The sequence below is a fragment of the Hylobates moloch genome, unplaced genomic scaffold, assembly GCF_009828535.3.
Source record: "Hylobates moloch isolate HMO894 unplaced genomic scaffold, HMol_V3 SCAFFOLD_3, whole genome shotgun sequence".
In the NCBI taxonomy this organism is placed as follows: Eukaryota; Metazoa; Chordata; class Mammalia; order Primates; family Hylobatidae; genus Hylobates; species Hylobates moloch.
The window spans coordinates 157,734,162-157,752,562 of NW_026652278.1; the positions used below are offsets into that span (position 1 = coordinate 157,734,162).

At 41.0% G+C, this 18,401-nt stretch overlaps 1 protein-coding gene across 3 annotated transcripts in view; it reads right to left on the minus strand.

The window, feature by feature from the left end:
• Positions 1 to 338: 338 nt before the first annotated feature.
• Positions 339 to 18,401, minus strand: part of SH3RF1 (SH3 domain containing ring finger 1) — a 187,888-nt gene continuing 169,825 nt past the window's right edge. For 2 of the 3 annotated variants that reach the window (XM_032148888.2, XM_032148887.2), the window contains 2 exons: positions 12,998 to 13,356; positions 339 to 2,766 (listed from right to left, as the gene is read on the minus strand). In XM_032148888.2, coding sequence (XP_032004779.1) covers positions 2,598 to 2,766; positions 12,998 to 13,356 — 528 coding nt within the window. In that variant the 3' untranslated portion in view covers positions 339 to 2,597. The remainder of the gene's footprint in view (positions 2,767 to 12,997; positions 13,357 to 18,401) is intronic. The other variant, XR_009212944.1, reaches the window with a different exon arrangement.

Below are 18,401 nucleotides of genomic sequence, written 5' to 3' on the forward strand. Positions count from 1 at the left end.
TTGGTTATAGGTCTGCTATTCCTTCTATGGCTAAGACAACTTCTAGCACTCACCAGATTATTTTAGTAACCGGAAGAGGAAGAGGGGAATCCAAGTGCCATACATGACCTTGTGTGACTCCACAAACTCTTTTTAAGCTTCTTGGAGAAATAAACAAGGTTTGTTAGTTGCAGAGGTAAAATGTGTCATAATCACCAAATTGACTCCTGTAGACATCTTCTGCTTGAGGTGTATGCAAAGAATTTTTGTGAGGTACAAATTAGGTCAAATGTGTCCCGGGTTTTTTGTTTTGTTTTTTTAAAAAGCAAAATTTTAAGGATTGACACAAGGGACATACAAAGGTTGAACATCAACTTTTAATCTTGAAACCTTTTGTCCAGTCCTCAAATTATTAACATGAAAAGGAATGATAAATTGCAATTTTATCATTACCATATTACTGTGTAACAAGCCCTTGTTACAAAATCTCCCTCTACTGTCTCCAAAAAACCAATAGAAAACCCATACATTATATTACCTAATGATCTATTAACAGATGAAATTTTAACCAACTTTATACCAGGAAACTATGAACAGAGGTACTTCAATCACATAGCTTAAAATATGGAGAAAAGACAGGTAAAAAAATTATCTTAACCTGTAGTAGTCTTTTTTCTTTTTAAAATTTTTATAAAATACACTAATTTCCCAAAATAAAGAATATTATGACACATTGGTGTCAACTTACACAGATGAAAGCTGATGCCAGCTTTTTCCTAACTAAAGTTCATTTCACCAAACCTTTATATATTACATGAATATCCAAGTAAAGTATTTTTTTAAAAATTCAACACACAGGAACATAATATACAGTGTTTTTTTTTTTTTTTTAAAGGTTAATTTAGGAATGATTTCATCTTCAACCACATAATGTATCTTTTTAAGACCATGAAACCTCTTGTCACTGCAAGACTTTTCAGTTCATGTTTCTATTTCCCAGTTTTAATTCTTAAAAGAAAAAAAAAGATGAAAGGGTTTATTATGTATTTCCCATGAGAAAACTGTGGTAAGGATCTTATTCATTACCAGGCTGTCTTCCTTCCTTTTGTTTTCCGGACTACCCAGATCCATGACTGTGTGGCACCGTAATGAAATCAGTGGGAGAGGCCAATGACATCAAAGAATGGATATAAAAAGACAGGCTCGTCTGGATCCCGCCACAATTGTAAGGTGTGGGCAAATTCACTCCCACCAAGCCTTCCAGAGCTCCACAGTCACAGGAGTAGTCTCCTGGTTAACTCATCCTTGATGTCTGTCTGCTGGGAGGACATAAAAGACCATTTTCACTAATGACTTGTGTAGTGGCTAATGCATGCCTTAGCCAGAGAGGGAGCGAGTGCACTGAAGAGACCTTGGTCAGTAGTGGCTTTGGGGTAGAGAAGAGAACACTGTTTATTTTTACACCTCCTGAATTGGTCAATTCTGAGTACAAACTCACCTTAACAGGAAATCGCAATGAAATGTACACACCATGCACAGTCTATATTACTGTGAGAATCCAGTAATACATGCAAGACGTGAGGAAAGAATCACAATGGATGAGTATGAACTTTTCACAGTGTTTCTTATAGCCTTTGACTTAACACAAGTGCATCACTTACCACCACTATCTCACAAATGTTTTACTTGTGTCCTGGGCATGCAGGTCAGTTGGGGTAAAATGTGAAATGACGCTTCATAGCCATTCTCAGACAGTGAGTACAACTTCAAGTTCCCCTACTTTCCAACCAAACAATTGAGCTGCTTCTGCTATAAAACTAAATATATTTCTGAATACATTTTGTTCAAGGGTTGTGCTGTATTCTTTCTCATCGTTTCAGTCATTTCATTCTAGGAAAATTAAAAACGCACACAATTAAATTGAGGACTAGGTCTTCAGGGTGATTCCTACCAAACTAGAAAGAGAGGGAATCACTAACTTCTCTTCTCTCAAGTTTCTGTCTCTCTACCCCAGGCCCTAATTGATACTGATTCATTTGTATGTTTGGTTTCCCAAAGAAGAAAACCAAATTAGAGAACTGGGATTTCTATCTTAAAGAAGCAAAACATAACCCCAAAATATAATGGTAGCAGGGAGGAGGAGAGGGGAAAATGCATTCACTCTATGTCAAAACGAATCTCTTGCTCTCAACAGGAGATAATCCAGCTTCTCCTTAGCTATCATTTCATAAATTAATAATTTCTTAAAATCATAATCCAAAGAACGTATCTATTATACGAAAAGTTCAAGTTTAAAAAAGCAAATAAATTAGTTAAGCCTTGTAAACAATTGTCCATTTTAGTTATATATCTTAAAAAAAAAAAAAAAAGGTTTCTCTGTGTAGTAAATCAGACAGTACAAGGCACACCTTATACATCCGAATCCAGACTAATAAAACCCACACAAACATCTTCTTCACTCTGCTCGCTGGGGTAACTGCTGGGGCATCAGAGTCACATACCAATCCTTTGCCCATCTCCTGACCATCTGGAAGTCCACAAATGTGCTCTTTCTGTTAAACTGCTTTGTGCTATTTTGTTGTGTGAAGTGATTTTAAGCCTCTTCAGTGTCAGTCTCCTCATATGTTTTCCACAAAGCTTCCTGGGAAAAGGCCAGTTTTCCCATTACGTTGTAATGTGCCTTTGAACCAGCCATCCTCTCGTTTTTTATGAACAAACACAATATCTCCTTCTTTAAGTTCAAGTTCTGCCTCACTCTGAGGAGGATAGGAAACCACCACCCTGTGCCTAGAAAAGAAAGAGATTTTGGTTAAGGCGATTCAAAGCAGTGATTTTAAAAAATGGTGTACTGTTAGTCTGCACAAACCTTCAACATAAATAGGAAATAACATTAATTCATTCATGATTGTAAAACAACTCAAAATGCTGCTATTTTCTGTTTAGTAGAGACTTGGTACTAACAAAGACCAGATTTGGATATGTGTGTCAACCCACTACTGATGGCCCAGACTGGTTCATCTGAGTGACCTTAACAAGGACAGCCATCCTTGTTCCCTACTAGTGTTTGTATCTTGGCCATAAAGGAGAGTTTTGTTTCATTTCCTAGGAGGGGTATCATTTCTATCCCTCCCTACTCTCCAAGGAAACAGGAGTGAATTTATTTGATTGGTGAGGCTGGGAGAAGTAGCTGAGCAGGGGGGTTCAGTCCTCTCTGAACGGCCTGCCCACAGGCTGAGGAGGCTCTGCTCCATCTATGTTGTAAGCACACAGAGGTCAGGAAGGTGAGTCTGGAGGTCTGTCTCTGTGTCCCTATGTCCCTTACACTGGGGTTTGACACGGGCGAGGCAGCAATTCTGAGGAAGGTAATCTGTCCCACACACCCAGATTATCCCTTGGGAAGGTAGTCCCAAGGTCCAGACATGGAGGGGAGGGCTGTGGCCACAAATCCAATCCAGTATTACCAGTAATGAGGTTGACATTCTCATCTCTATTATTCTGACATTTGGGTCTGTTTCTCCTTGGCTCAGAATTTGGAGGTAGTGGGAAAGGTGTCATTATTAATTAAAAATGGCAGAAGCCTACTTGGTTTAATATTATCTATGCCTCTGCCTCCATGCTCCTTAGCTTTCCTATGCAGAATTACAGCTTGTAGGAAGCCAGAGGGAGGTGACTTGTTTTACATTCTATATCCTTTTATCTTTCTCTATTTTTTCCAGCATTATTTGCATTACTCTTCTTCTCAATAAAAGGGGGAAAAGAATGGTGGTGTATGGTAGCCAACCTCCAAGATGACCCTAGTGAACTTTGCTTCCTGGTATTCACACTCTTGTGTAGTCTCCTCCTATGATGCATAGGATGACCTGTGTGACCAATAAAATGTTGCGGAAATGACAGTGGGTGATTTCTGAGGCTAGATCATAAAAGGCATTGTGGCTTCCACTTTACTTTCTCTTGGATCAGTCACTCAGGAAAATTGGCCGCCATGTTGTGAGGACACTCAACGTCTCTATGGAGAGGAAACACATGGTAAGGAACTGAGGCCTCTTTCCAAAAGTCTAAACTAACCAGAAAGTGATGTGAATAAGCCACCTTAGAAGTGGATCCTCCAGCCCCAGTTGAGCATCAGCTCAGGCTGATGTCTTGACTACAATCTCAAGAAATACTCTAAGCCAGAACTGCTCAGATAAGCTGTTCCATAAATATGTGACTCACAGAAACTGTGAAATAATACATGCTTATTATTGTTTTAAGCCACTGAGTTTTGGGGGTAACTGGTTACATGGCAACAGATAACTAATAAATATATCTTTCACTGTTTGATTCTACGTAATGAGTAGTCAGTCATAAAGTTGATTTTGGGTTTCTACTTTAATTTGGTTCTCAAAGTCAGAAAATGAGTTTATAGCCTCATGGGACCCACTCCTGACTGAAGGTGAAGAACATTATGGCTTCAAAATGACAGGCAGAACAAATTCTATACAACTGTCCCCAAACTTCTGAAACCCAGGTGAAACTGCCTGCTCCTTTCACCAATTCCCATTCCATATAAACCAAAATCCATTTAAGAAAGACCACAGCAAGAGTCCCAGACTATTACACTAAAAAAACACATCTCTGCAAAAGATAAGTGGCTGCTTGAACAACCTGAGCTCCTTTGGCACAGGGACCAAATTACTATCCAAGATCTGAAGCAAAAGCACAGCACAGAAGCTGGCTTATCATATCTGAGAAAGGTTCAGCTAATTCAAACATGAATATTCATAGACCACAAGGCTGGGGTTTGATCAAACATGGAACGAGGGAGGAAGCATGACACGGTGGGAGAAACACTGGCCTAAGGATTGACACAGTCTTTAAGGTCAGTTAGAGCAGCTTAATTTTGGGCCAGTTATCTCAGCTCTCAGTCTGTTTCCTCATCTGTAGAATAGGACTGTAATGAGTTAAACAAATATGATGTTCTTCGTATGGTGTCTGACAAAGAGTTCAACCCGAAAATATTAGCTCCCATTATGATCATATGGCTTAGACAAGAGTAGGCAGAGGCCTGGCACTTCAAGGAGGTTAAGGATGGGCCAGTCAGTGGCTGGACATCTCTAACCAGGAAACGAACTCAGGCCACAACCCAAAGCATTTCCTGAAAATGAGATTTGACAAACTTTAGATCAACACAGTTAGGGTTTTGGAATCCCTTCTTTGATATCTTTATTTTATTTTGAGATGGCCTTGCTTTGTTGCCCAGGCTGGTGTACAGTGATGCAATCACAGCTCACTGTAGCCTTGACCTCCCAGGCTTAACTGATCTTCCTACCTCAGCTTTCTGGCTGGGACTACAGGTGTGTGCCACCAAACCTGGTTAATCTTTTTATTTTTTGTAGAGATGGTATCTCACTATATTGCCCAGGCTGGTCTTGAACTCCTCGGCTCAAGCAATCTTCCAGCCTCAGCCCCAGAAAGTGCTGGGATTATAGACATAAGCCGCTACGCCCAGCCCTCTGACACCTTTAAAAGCAAGACAAATAATTTCATTACGAATTTATCTGAAAGAAGGATCCAGATGACATTTCTCAAGTCTAATGTCAACATGCTAAAAATCCACGGAAAAAGCAATGATGTAGTTGCCATGTGGGGCAAGTTAAACATTTAAGGCAAAGCTTTATAATTCTGGGAAAAAATGTACAAGTGACTCAAAACATATTCAGAGTAGATTTCTCATGAGATATATTCCCTACTTGTTCTCTGTGAGCTGCCTTAAAGGTGAAATGGAATAAAAATGGTTATTGAAAAACTTGAAGTGAATTAGATTAATATATGCATTTTATAAAATGCACTAAACCAATTTTGTCAAAAATTTTTTGAACTAGAACTGCTGCTGGGCTAAGAACATACTCTTCCTGCCAAGTTCCCAGTGGGAGCAAATTTTCATTGCTAAGTTTTATAAACCTCTAGGGGGGCGGGTGGAATGAGAAACTGTGCATAATGGAAACTGTGACACAGTCTTGATCGTATGAAGACTACCAGGTGCAGGAGTAATAGACTCTACTTAGAAATCTTCCAGCTCAGGTCCTGATCTTGAGCCTTGTGAGGTGGTTTGCAGAGTTTTCTAATACAGATTTGTAAGGCCAAATACTGGGCATAACTGGCCAACTATTTCAGGCATTACAAGGCTTTGCCAAGTAGAACATTTACAGACCAACAAACAGATGTAAGGCCCAGCTGCAGAGGCCCTTTACATCTGCTGCTCCACCCTCTGCCTCACTCAGATTATCCTTTTCTTTATATGAACAGGGGTTTGGGGAAGTTCTGAACCTCAGGGGTCAATGAATACTCTCCCATGACCTACACGGGACCTGCTGATCTATCTTCAAAATCTGCACCCCATCCACTCCTCTTCGTTGTCACTGTCACTATCCTAGTTGATGACTTCATTACCTTCCACCTGGTCAAATATCTTTTTTTTTTTTTTTTTTTTTTTTTAAGACGGAGTTTCGCTCTTGTCACCCAGGCTGGAGTGCAATGGCATGATCTCAGCTCACCGCAACCTCCGCCTCCTAGGCTCAAGCGATTTTCCTGCCTCAGCCTCCTGAGTAGCTGGGATTACAGGCGTATGACACCACGCCTGACTAATTTTTGTATTTTTAATAGAGACAGGGTTTCAATATATTGGCCAGGCTGGTCTCTAACTCCTGACCTGGTGATCCACCTGGGATCCCAAAATGCTAGGATTACAGGGGTAAGACAAGGGGTGGACCCGGCATCCACCTGGTCAAATATCTACCTTTTTTGCTTCAAGTCTCTTCCTGTCCCCAACCCAGTCTATGCAGAGCTCACATACTAATATTCTTAAGTGGCAACTCTATTTGCAGCTACCCACTGCCAAAAAATCATTAACAGCTTTACAATGCCTGTGAGCAAGGTTAATCCTCAGCCTGGTATGCGAAGCCCTTGGTGATCAGGCCCTAATCTCTTTTTAGGCAGCTGTAGCTACTATTATCACCACAGAAGTCCCAAACACTCCCCTAAGCCTGAACATGTCCCCTATTCAGGGCCTTTACTTCCCCCACGCCACACCTTGGCTCATGCAGTTCCTTCCAGTGGGAATCTCCTTTGACACTCTCTCTCCCACTCATACCCTATCACTCTCTCAAAGCCTGGCTCCAGTATTCCCCTGTGAAATCTCCAGCCCCATGGCTGGAGGCAATTTCATGCTTGACTAAATCCCAGAGGCCTCCATGTATATGTCTTACAGCACTTAGCATAGTCTACATTGTATTATTACCATCTGTGTCCCTGTCTCGTTTATTCTACCAAACCATAAGCTGCTTGAAGGGTGAGATGATGCTAAATTCACTTTATATGCCTCACAGTACTTAGCATAGTACGTTTAATTCTTAATAAGCATGTCAAGTGGCAAAAAGAAAAAGCCTAGTTGTATAGAAAAACTATTTTTTAAAATGTACAAAGCTCCTTAAAAAGGAATGAAATTCTGACACGTGCTACAACAGGGACGAACCTTGCAAATGTTATGCTAAGTGAAATAAGCTGCATGCACATAGAAGGACGACTATTGCATGATTCCACTTATGAGATGCCCAGAAAGTAGAAGGGTGGTTGCAGGGCCTGGAGGAGGGGAATGAAGAGTTAGTGCTTAATGAGTACAGATTCAGTTTAGGATGAGAAAAAGTTCTAGAAATGGATAGCAGTGAATGGTTGTATGACAACATGAATGTACTTAATGCCATTGAATTGTGCACTTGAAAAAATAGTAAATTTTCATGTATACTTTACCACAATTTAAAAAATAAGATACATGAATGAATAAAAATTTTTTGTTTAAAAAAGGGAAAAAAAAAGGAAAAATGTATAAAGCTGACTGGCACCTCGGTTGGAAAGCACCCCTTATTCCCTTTGAACAAAGCACTGTGGAGGCATTACGGGGTGACCAGAGTGGCTCACAGATCGGTCCCTGAATGGCCTCTGCCTCTTGGTGGCTGTGTGACCTTATTCAACTTTTGGTGATAACTGACAAGGTAGAATTCAAGAAACAGAGTCTTGCAATATAAAGAAGCTCCACAGACTTCCAACGCTATGGTATTTTAACTTCCATCTGAATGGGCATTTGCAGTCTTTTATTAGTATACATTTCCTGTCTCCTTTATTTTTCTGGCCTCTCTGGTGTTCTCTGTAGTTCATACATTTTCCTTTCTAATCGCCCTGGTATAACCCAAATTGGCTCCCATGTTGCTCTGGGAGGCACTCAGTCCATCACTCTGACCTGGGTGAGTAACCACTTACTGCTTTCTGCCAGTTGCCACAGCAATCTAATATTCAATTAAGTATTTCACTGGCAAAACCATACTAGTTCCCTTTGTAGCTTGCTCCAAGTCCAAGTAAATTACGTCCATTGCTTCACCCAGTGGGTTCATTGTCACTGATTCAAAGAAATTAATCATGCTGGTTAAGCCCAGCTGCCTTTCTGTAAATCTATCTCTATCCAATTTGTATGTTTCCAAGTGTTCTAGCTTAATCCCTGATCAAAGATCATACATAGGTTTTTTTTTTTTTTTTCTAATTTAGGAGACGAGCTTATAGGTATGTGGTTCTCAGTTTAATTCCTACATTTAAAAATACACACAGATAAAGATGACTTGCTGTGTCTCTCCGAACTCTTTATATATATATTTATTTTTTTTCTTTGGAAGAAAAATAAACCTGTCATATACTTTCTTTTATTTTTCATCCCTTCTGAAATATTTTCTTTCCACTTTCTCTTTGCAATTTCCTAATTATTTCTTCTCAATCCCTCTAAAATAGAGCCTAAAATATTTGTTCTATTGTTTCTGCTGTCATCAATTATACATTTTCTGCCTCCAGGATATAGCGCTATTTCTTGCTTGTTTTCTTCAGTCTCTCTAACAAACACAGAAGAATCCTTTTGTTCCTAAGAGAATTCTCTCTGCTGACACCAAGACCTGTCAACACACTTCAAGGTTCATCCTTTCTTATTATGAGATTGCTTAAGTCTTTATACCACGTGGTTGCTTCTTTCCATTGACAGCACCGGCCGCCCCAGTCACATTCTCTCTCTCTCTTTTTTTTTTTTTTTTTGAGATGGAGTCTCGCTCTGTCACCCAGGCTGGATGGAGTGCAGTGGTGTGAGTGTGGCTCACTGCAACCTCCGCCTCCCGGGTTCAAGCAGTTCTCTGCCTCAGCCTCCCGAGTAGCTGGGATTACAGGTGACCGCCACCACGCCTGGCTATTTTTTTTTTGGATTTTTAGTAGAGCTAGGGTTTCACCATCTTGGTCAGGCTGGTCTTGAACTCCTGACCTCGTGATCCACCCACCTTGGCCTCCCAAAGTGCTGGGATTACAGGCGTGAGCCACCATGCCTGGCACATTCTTTTACTTTAGATGTATGAGATAGGGTCATGTTTTGAGAGGAAATTTTATGCTTGTTCTCATTATAATCTGTAGATGAATCCTATCTCATAGTGTCCCAATAATATAAATTGAAAAATACTTCTATGAAGTTCTACCAGTCAGTAGAATTTTTACCAAAAGAACCCTGGGCTCCTTCTGCATTTTGCCGGGGCAAGAGTTGTTGATGTTTATATTGTAAATCAAGGATTATTCCTAGATCCTGAAATGTTTTCTCAATCATACTGATATAAAAGTTAAATCTTTCCTTCATTTTCAGCATTGAGCACTTTTTATTGTGTTGAAATGTTTAAAATATGAACACAAGTAATCCCTAAATTCTATACTTGGTGGGAAATCAAAAAATTTCATTCCCAGTGAATAATATAACATTTTCCTATATGTTACCGTACATTTTTCCTGTTATTTTTACTGTGAGACAGATCTAAGAATCCAAGGTAAATAAATACTATCACCATCACTGTATGAAAGCAAGGGCTGTGGAAAGTTGGTCAGGTTGGCTATTATATTTAATATTCCATTGAACATATGGATTATAAAAATATAAACGGGTAGAAATCTTCTCCAAAGACCCCTTTCCCACTTGTAAAAATTCAAATGGTTATACAAAAAAACCTGTCAAAGAATTCCAGCATGCCTGGGCCCATCTGTCCTGTCATTACATTCTCCATGTTCCCTATCTGATGTGCATCCCTCGCTCCCTGAAACGCCATCACCTGTCTGCGCTAGCAATTCCTTCTTTTCAAATGAACTGAACAGCAGGAGCCTGCTGTTAGAAAGGAGCTCCTCTAAGAGGAAGGGATCGGAATGCAGAAGCCGCAGAGACTGAGGACATCTGGCAACTGAAAAGGAATGCATTGGGGGAGGGAGGCTGCAGTGCCCATGCCAGTGCCTAGGGAGAGTCTGGGCAAAGTGAACCATCACTCAAAAGAGTCACACAAATACCACAAATGAGGGGGAACACGGGAGAGATGCCCTCAGGGCTTGAAGGAAAAACTGCAGATCAGTGCCTGGAGGGAGGAAGGGAGGCTTTGTGACCAAGAGAAAGCAAACAAGTAACTGGACCAACTCCAGGGACAGAAGGTGCTATCCCTGGAAAGCAAACCAATACAGCAGGAAAAAGGTTGACTCTCAGAATAAGAGATTCCGTGAATTCTGGACAAAATTTCAAAGCTTTACCAAGAGCACAACAGATGAGAGGACAGATAAAATGATTTCATTTGTAGGGAGAGAACACTTTTTTAGGGTAATGGCTCATTTTAAAACTGGTTTTATGGGGATTAGAACTATAGAAAATTATTGTACAGCACTATAAAAATAAATATCATTAATTGTGGCTGGGCTCCGTGGCTCACGCCTGTAATCCCAGCACTTTGAGAGGCTGAGGCAGGTGGATTGCTTGAGCTCAGGAGTTCGAGACCAGCCTGGCCAACATGGCAAAACCCCGTCTCTACTAAAAATACAAAAAAATTAGCCGGGCGTGGTGTGTGCCTGCAATCCCAGCTACTTGGAAAGCAGAGGCAGGAGAATCACTTGAACCCGGGAAGTCGAGGTTGCAGTGAGCCAAGATTGCACCACTGCATTCCAGCCTGGGCAACAGAGTGAGACTCCCATCTCAAAAAAAAAAAAAAAAAAAAAAATCATAAATTATGAGCTTTGTACTTAATGGAAATAGGTTTGAAATTTATTCTTTTCCATTTTTCCTAGTTTATTTTTAAGTAAAAAAGTGTGCCAAAAATATGAATGCAGGCCTCAGGTTTTGGTGGATACAAATATACCTATGGCTTCATCTGAAATACAGAGGTAAGGTGAATTTAAGGCATTTAAAAACATTAACGCTTTATAGTAAGATTTCAAGTCGGCAACATAGAAAATGCTACCAAAAAAGCAATACCTCCACAAAGCAGAAATTTGCTTTATTTATGAAATGCAGGCACAGAGGAAATGAAGTTTACGGAAACAATAAAACAGATGATACTTAAGACAAATACTATATATTTATATGAGATATAAAGAGTCCACTATTTTGAGTATACTTCATGATGCTTTCCTACGTAATGAATAGTGATTCACTGCTGAGTTTAAATAATCCTAGTAGCTATCTGTCTCATTAAATAATATATTTTCTTTCCTAACACATTCCTAGAACCCCAGTGGGGTTATCAAACAGAACTGCTCCCTTTTGTAATCATTTTCAAGGCTGGCATCACTAAGACAGGGCTTATTACTCTGAGTGTAACTGAATCAAGTCACTTGGTAAGGAGGAGAGTCAGAACTGAGACTGAGAACTTAGCCATACCCTTCTGGCTCAGGAAGAAGAGAGTTCTTCGCTAGACATCGTGGCTCACGCCTGTAATTCCAGCACTTTGGGAGGCCGGGGCAGGAGAATGGCTTGAATGACTAGCCTGGGCAACATGGGAGACCCCGTCTTTACAAAAAAATTAGCTGGGAATGGTGGCACAGGCTTGTGGTCCCAGCCACTCAGGAAGCTGAGGTGGGAGGATCACTTGAGCCCAGGATGTTGAGGCTTCAGTGAGCTGTGATTGCACCACTGCACTGAAGGACTGTGCAACAGAGCAAGACCCCGTCTCAAAAAAAGAAGAGAGTTCTCTTAGCTGACAGAATTCTCTAATTCAAGCTTGTCTAACCCGTGCGCATGCAGTGCAACACAAATTCATAAACTTTCTTAAAATATTGTGAAATTTTTTTGCAATTTTTTTTAGCTCATCAGCTATCATTAATGTTAGTGTGTATATATATGTAATGTAAAATATTTTTTAACAGTATATATATGTGTGTGTGTATGTATATATGTGTATGTGTATATATATAATTATTACTACTATTTTGAGATGGAGTCCTGCTCTGTCACCCAGGCTCTGTCACCCAGTCCTGCTCTGTCACCCATGCAGTGGCATGATCTCCACTCACTGCAACCTCTGCCTCCTGGGATCAAGCGATTCTCCTGCCTCAGCCTCCCAAGTAGCTGGGATTACAGGGACCCGCCACCATGCCTATTTCTTTTATTTTAGTAGAGACAGGGTTTTACCATGTTGCTGGGATTACAGGCGTGAGCCACTGTGCCCGGCCATATGAGTATATTTTATGTGTGGCCCAAGACAATTCCTCCTTCAGTGTGGCCCAGGGAAGCCAAAAGATTGGACACACCTGCTCTAGCTGCTTCACAACTAGCAGGAAACAATGTAAACTTTTAATAAAAAAGGCAAAAAATTAAAAAAAAAAAGCGATTGGTGGCAACAGAATAAAAATAAGAAAGAAGTAAATCCGTGAACAAGTTCCCAGTGATTGACAGTTTTTACCTGGACACAATTCTGGCATGGCAGAGTAGAGAAAATAAAGGAAAAGGAAGGCTGGGGACCAACCCATTAAGAAACATGGAAGGAAAAAGGAAAACAGAGTATGTCGTGTCAAGTGGGAAAAGAAATTCAGTGCTTATTTTCATAAGCTCAGTTTCAAAACATTTAGGAAGATGTGGCAAAACATCTTAAATATCACAATAATGTTCCAGCCTAAAGCTTGTTGTTCATTTTTTAGTTTTTTCCTGGAACAAAGTTGAACTCACCTTTCGCAAACAACAGGTCTGGACTCATTCAAGACAGGACCCAGGGAGGAACAGGCCTGGCGAGGAGGTGGAACGATGGGGACGGCGGAGTCCAGGGAACTTGCCTTCCTATGAAAAGCATCCTGGGCCAGGGCTGCTCCTGCCACTGCAGTCGTGACCGGTCCGTCCCCGTCCACAGGGCAGGAGCCTGCTCTGCCGTGGACACCTCCTGGTGGCAGTTCGGGCCCCACCGCTCCCTGGAGAGGAAGCTCTGCACTGCTCAGCTCCACTTCTAGGGTGGGCGATGCTGGAGGAGACACGCGGGGCTTCCGTTTAGTGGAGGCGCCAGAAAGCAACTTCAACAAACCCTTTTTTTCTTTCTGGAAAAAAAAATGAGCCTTAGTTGGAGAATGACAGTACTATTGCTGGTGTAATCTAAAGGGCCCTACAGTTCATTACTACTTTTTAATTTTTAATTTTAATTTTTGTGGGTACATAGTAGGTATATGGGGCCTTATGGTTTCAATGTTCGGTTTGATCTTTTTACATTATTTCTGTTGATAACTGGTTATTCATAATCTGGCCACCAAGTTTTATGTGGTGCTAACCTGACCTTTTGCTTCTCCTCCTTCTCCCTTTCTGCTATATATTTTTTTGTTTGGTTTTGGACATTCTGTTGAAGTAGGATAAACCGATAAAAAAGATGTAAGACAGTAAGACTCACCAACTCACATCCCAGGTTTGGTAAAAGCATTAGTAGATATTTTAGGAAAAAATGGAAATATCAGATTATGGATTTAATTTCCTGAACTTCTGCCTATCCTATCTCTAATTACCGTGAGAGCTGACTGTATGCAGAATTAAATGCAAACCTGACAGCACTTTATTCCACAGGCATGGACGTGAGCCTTATCATTTACAGGCAGTGATCAGAGTTAAGAGCTAAACCACTTCTCACATGTCGCCACCTTGATTAAATGTAACAAGCCAATAAAACAGAAGTCAAACCACATCTCCCTTGCAAGTACCTCCTTGATTAGACATCCATTTTAAGGAAAGCTTCAGTATATTTATAAACAAGTTGATTTCTCTTTTTGCAAGCAAATATACAAATAAGCATTTTTTTTGTTGTTTGTTTGTTTGTTTTTTCAACTATCTCAATTCCACAGAAGCCATTTCTTGAATTTTTGTCTCTTGATACTTTCTCTCTTTGGTCTGCTAGGAAAATCAGATGTCAAGAGAGTGCTCCTTCATTCTGAAACCTTAAGCATGAATGTTCTTTCTGATGACCAAGCTTAACATGATCCTGTTAAATTGTTTTACTAAGATGTCAACTATATCATTAAGTTCTCTGAATGGAAGCACTGCTTGAATATAAAAACACTTCATAGAGAACTATTTCTTTAGAAAATCCTGTAGGCAAATTGGAATTATTAAGGCCCACTAACAGGGAAACATAAATTGTAAGGGACCTGCTGAGGAATTTTTCTTGGGAATAATAGCTTAGGCTCAGTAAAAACTCCTTGGGAAAACCAATCTAAATTCCTAACAACATTGTTCCATTAGAGACAGTATGGCAGAAAAAAGGAGACAAAAGCAATCATCTATCAGACTATGAGGAAGCATCCCAGGGACAGTGCACCATAGTCCTCAGTTACCTAACGCTGCTCAAGGACATGTGAACCCATAGGCTAGAAATGGGAAGAGAGGGTGGGAGTGGGTGCTAACGTCATTTCTGTACTTGTTTGACCTGGGCTATAGATGAGCAGAGCTAGCTGATCCCCGCCACCCTGCAACTCTCCCGGGTAGAGGAAGATCCTTTTGCATTTCTCTTTATAGCCTGTCCTCAGCTGATCTTACGTGCTTTCGCTTCACTTATTCAATGCCACATTTTCCGTGGGGCTACTATGTGCATTCTAATGAATGTCCTCACAAACTTGGACTGCCTGCATAAGTGCAGTGACAATGCTGTATATACCTCTCTATCTCACCCAGTGCCTAGTGCAGGGCCCTACACCTACTAAGCTTAGAGGCTGAGAAAATACTGGAAGAGGATGAGACCAGTGGAAGGAAGGAAAAATATAGCTAGTGCCAGGCCTAAGGAAATAAAGGATATGTTGGATTCCCCAGATCCAGAAGCAATAAAGCCTTTCAATGAGCCTTTCAATAAAGCCTATAGTCAATGAAGTGGTCTGACCAAACACCTGCCAGTGCTGCTCTGTACTTACTGTAGACAGCCTGAGGTCTGGAAGGCCAAGAGATGACGTGCAAAAGAATAACGTCCAGTAGCTTCCACTTCTAAGGTAGCAGTCAGCTGCAACTTCCAGCTATTCTTGCCATGATGTAAGAAAGCACACACTAGTCCATGGACCCCCAAAGGTCCAGTGAGAACATCAAGTCTATTGATAAATTACAATCTCAGCAAGCCACAGCTAAAGCCATTTCTTAAAAGCTCAGTTTTGAGCACTCAGTAAAATATCAGATAACTAACTCAACGGCACTCAGGGAACAGCCTCTAAAGTGATTAAGAAGAAAGATGACTTAATTCATCTAAAATGATTAAACACATTAAATACAGCTTGCTTTAATGACTTCTAAGGGATGTCTTATCATCATCAACTGATGCTGACTACCCACAGAACAGAAGGCAGAGGATTAGGAATCATGGCAGGGCACAAGAGGTAAGGGGTGGGGGGTGGTAATACAGAAAAGATGCTGTCCTAGTTCCAAGGAACCATGCTTTCAATGGCATATTCTGATTTTTTCTATGTTAGCAGAACAATGTTCCACTTGAGAGAGATCATTTTGCAAACTCAGACACTTAGCATCTACAAGCACCATTATTTTTTCAAAAACCAACAGCAGAAATAAAAACTAAATGAATTCATAAAGACTACATTCAGGCTGGGCACAGTGGCTCACACCTGTAATTCTAGCACTTTGGGAGGCTGAGGCAGGAGGATCGCTTGAGCCCAGGAGTTCAAGACCAGCCTGGGCAACATAGGGAAACCCTGTCTTTACAAAAATAAAAATAAAAAAATTAGCCAGATGTGGTGGTGCATGCCTGTGGTTCCATCTACTTCGGAGCCTGAGGTAGAAGGGAGGGTTGCTTGAGCCTGGAGGTTGAAGTTGCAGTGAGCTATGACCATGCCACTGCACTCCAGCCTGGGTGATAGAGGGATACCCTGTAGCAAAACAAAATAAAACAATAAAAAAAAAAACAAAACACCTGGGAGGAGGAAGAAAAATCATTTGAACAAAGAAAATGATCACTAGAGGCTGGGCACAGTGGCTTACACCTGTAATGCCAGCACTTTGGGAGGCCAAGGCAGGAGGATTGCTTGAGCCCAGGAGTTTGAGCACAGCCTGGGCAACATAGCAAGACCCCATCTCTACCAAAAAAAAATTACCTAGGTATGGTGACTCATGCCTTTAGTCCCAGCTGGGAGGATCGCTTAAGACCGGGAGTTCGGGCTGAGGTGAGGTATGATTGCGCCACTGAACTACAGCCTGGGTGACAGAGTGAGACCTCATTTAAAAAAATAATAATAAAGGAGGAAAGAAAGAAAATGATCAGTAGAGACTTCAAGAAAAATGTTCAGAAAATAAAATGAATATTTAAAAACCAGATAGGACCTCTGCTTAAGAAAATCAAGAATAATAAGCCAGGTGCAGTGGTATGAACCCGTAGTCCCAGCTAGTTGGGAGGCTGAGGTGGAAGGACTGCTTGAGTCCAGGAGTTCAAGGCTAGCTTGGGCAACATGATAAGACCCCATCTCTTAAAATAAACAAATAAATGAATGAATAAAAGAACAATAAGAGGTCCTAAAACACTGAAGAAAATCTGTGGTTGGCTCCTTAAGGGAGAGTCATTGGGAATTTGGGGGCGGGGGATTTGAGACACTAAATGTTGACCTTATGTGGCCCATCTGTAGGAATGCTAGCTTTTAGGAATGGATCTAGGATATGGCAGAGTGCATGCTGACCAACACCCACTCCTGCTGACTCATATGGAATCAATGTCAATGTCAGGCAAGACTTACAAAGCACCTCTAGAGATTCTAAAGTTATGCATAGAAAATGGAAGTGCTTGGGTAGATATCAGCATCAGAGGTGGTCCCTCCTCTTTTTCTAAAGTAAGGGTTAGAACTTAGAGAACTTAAGAACAATTACACAATTGTACTAATCAAAAAGATTTTTTTCAGGCCAGGCGCAGTGGCTCATGCCTGTAATCCCAGTACTTTGGGAGGCCGAGGCAGTGGGATCACTTGAGGCCAGGAGTTCTAGACCACCAACATGGTGAAACCCTGTCTCTACTAAAAATACAAAAGTTAGCTGGATATAATGGTGCATGCCTGTAGTACCACTACTTGGGAGGCTGAGGTGGGAGGATTACCTGAACCCAGGAGGTAGAGGTTGCAGTGAGTCGAGATCACACCACTGCACTCCAGCCTGGGTGACCTAGTTCTGTCACCCAGGCTGGAGTGCAGTGGCATTAACATAGCTCACTGCAGCCTTGACCTCCTGGGCTCAAGCCATCCTCCCACTTCAGCCTCCCAAGTAGCTAGGACTACAAGCACATACCACCATGCCCAGCTAATTAAAAATAATTTTTTTTTTTTTGTAGAGATACGGTTTTGCCAAGTTGCTGAGGGTGATCTTGTACTTCTGGCCTCAAGTGATCTGCCCACCCTGGTCCCCGAACTTTTGGGATTATAGGTGTGAGCCACTGTGCCCAGTCTTAATCTTTTTATAACAACAAAACACAATAAAACATATATACATATACAAAAATATCTCCCAAAGATTTAGAAACACATTTTCCTGGAGATTAGCTGATCAAATAATGAAGGCTTTGAACTGAATATGAAGTTAGAAATATGTCCAGATAAAGTTGTTATACTGATGATGGTGGAAAATATTAGGGCTCTCATAGAAGGAGGAATAACAATGGTAGAAAAGGTCTAGGATTTCAAACAAGAAAGAATTGAGACGAAACATAAGAGTTTCAGATGCCTGTTTATCAAACCACAGAGTGCAGACACCAAAGTTAGCTACAGATTTTAACACAAGGACAAAAACGTAGTGTCTAGAGATCCCTGAGACTTTGCGCAACAGGACTTCCAAATAAAATACTGTTCGAAAGAGTAGCCGGTTAGAAGAGAAGCAGCGAAAGTCCCATCTGTACATTACAAAATTATGTTTCCCTGTGGAACAGCAGCAGTAACCCACTGCAGAGCAGCTGGGTACAGAGAAAAGGAGGGGGCAACAGACACGCTATCATGTGAGAGATGTACCATGGATTGCTGGTAGGTTTAAGTAAATGGATGATGATGCTCACAAAATGACGAGGAAAGATAGAAATAATGAGGGCGTTATCAAATACCTAGATATCTGCTGTAAGTCTCAACTAAAACTAGGATCT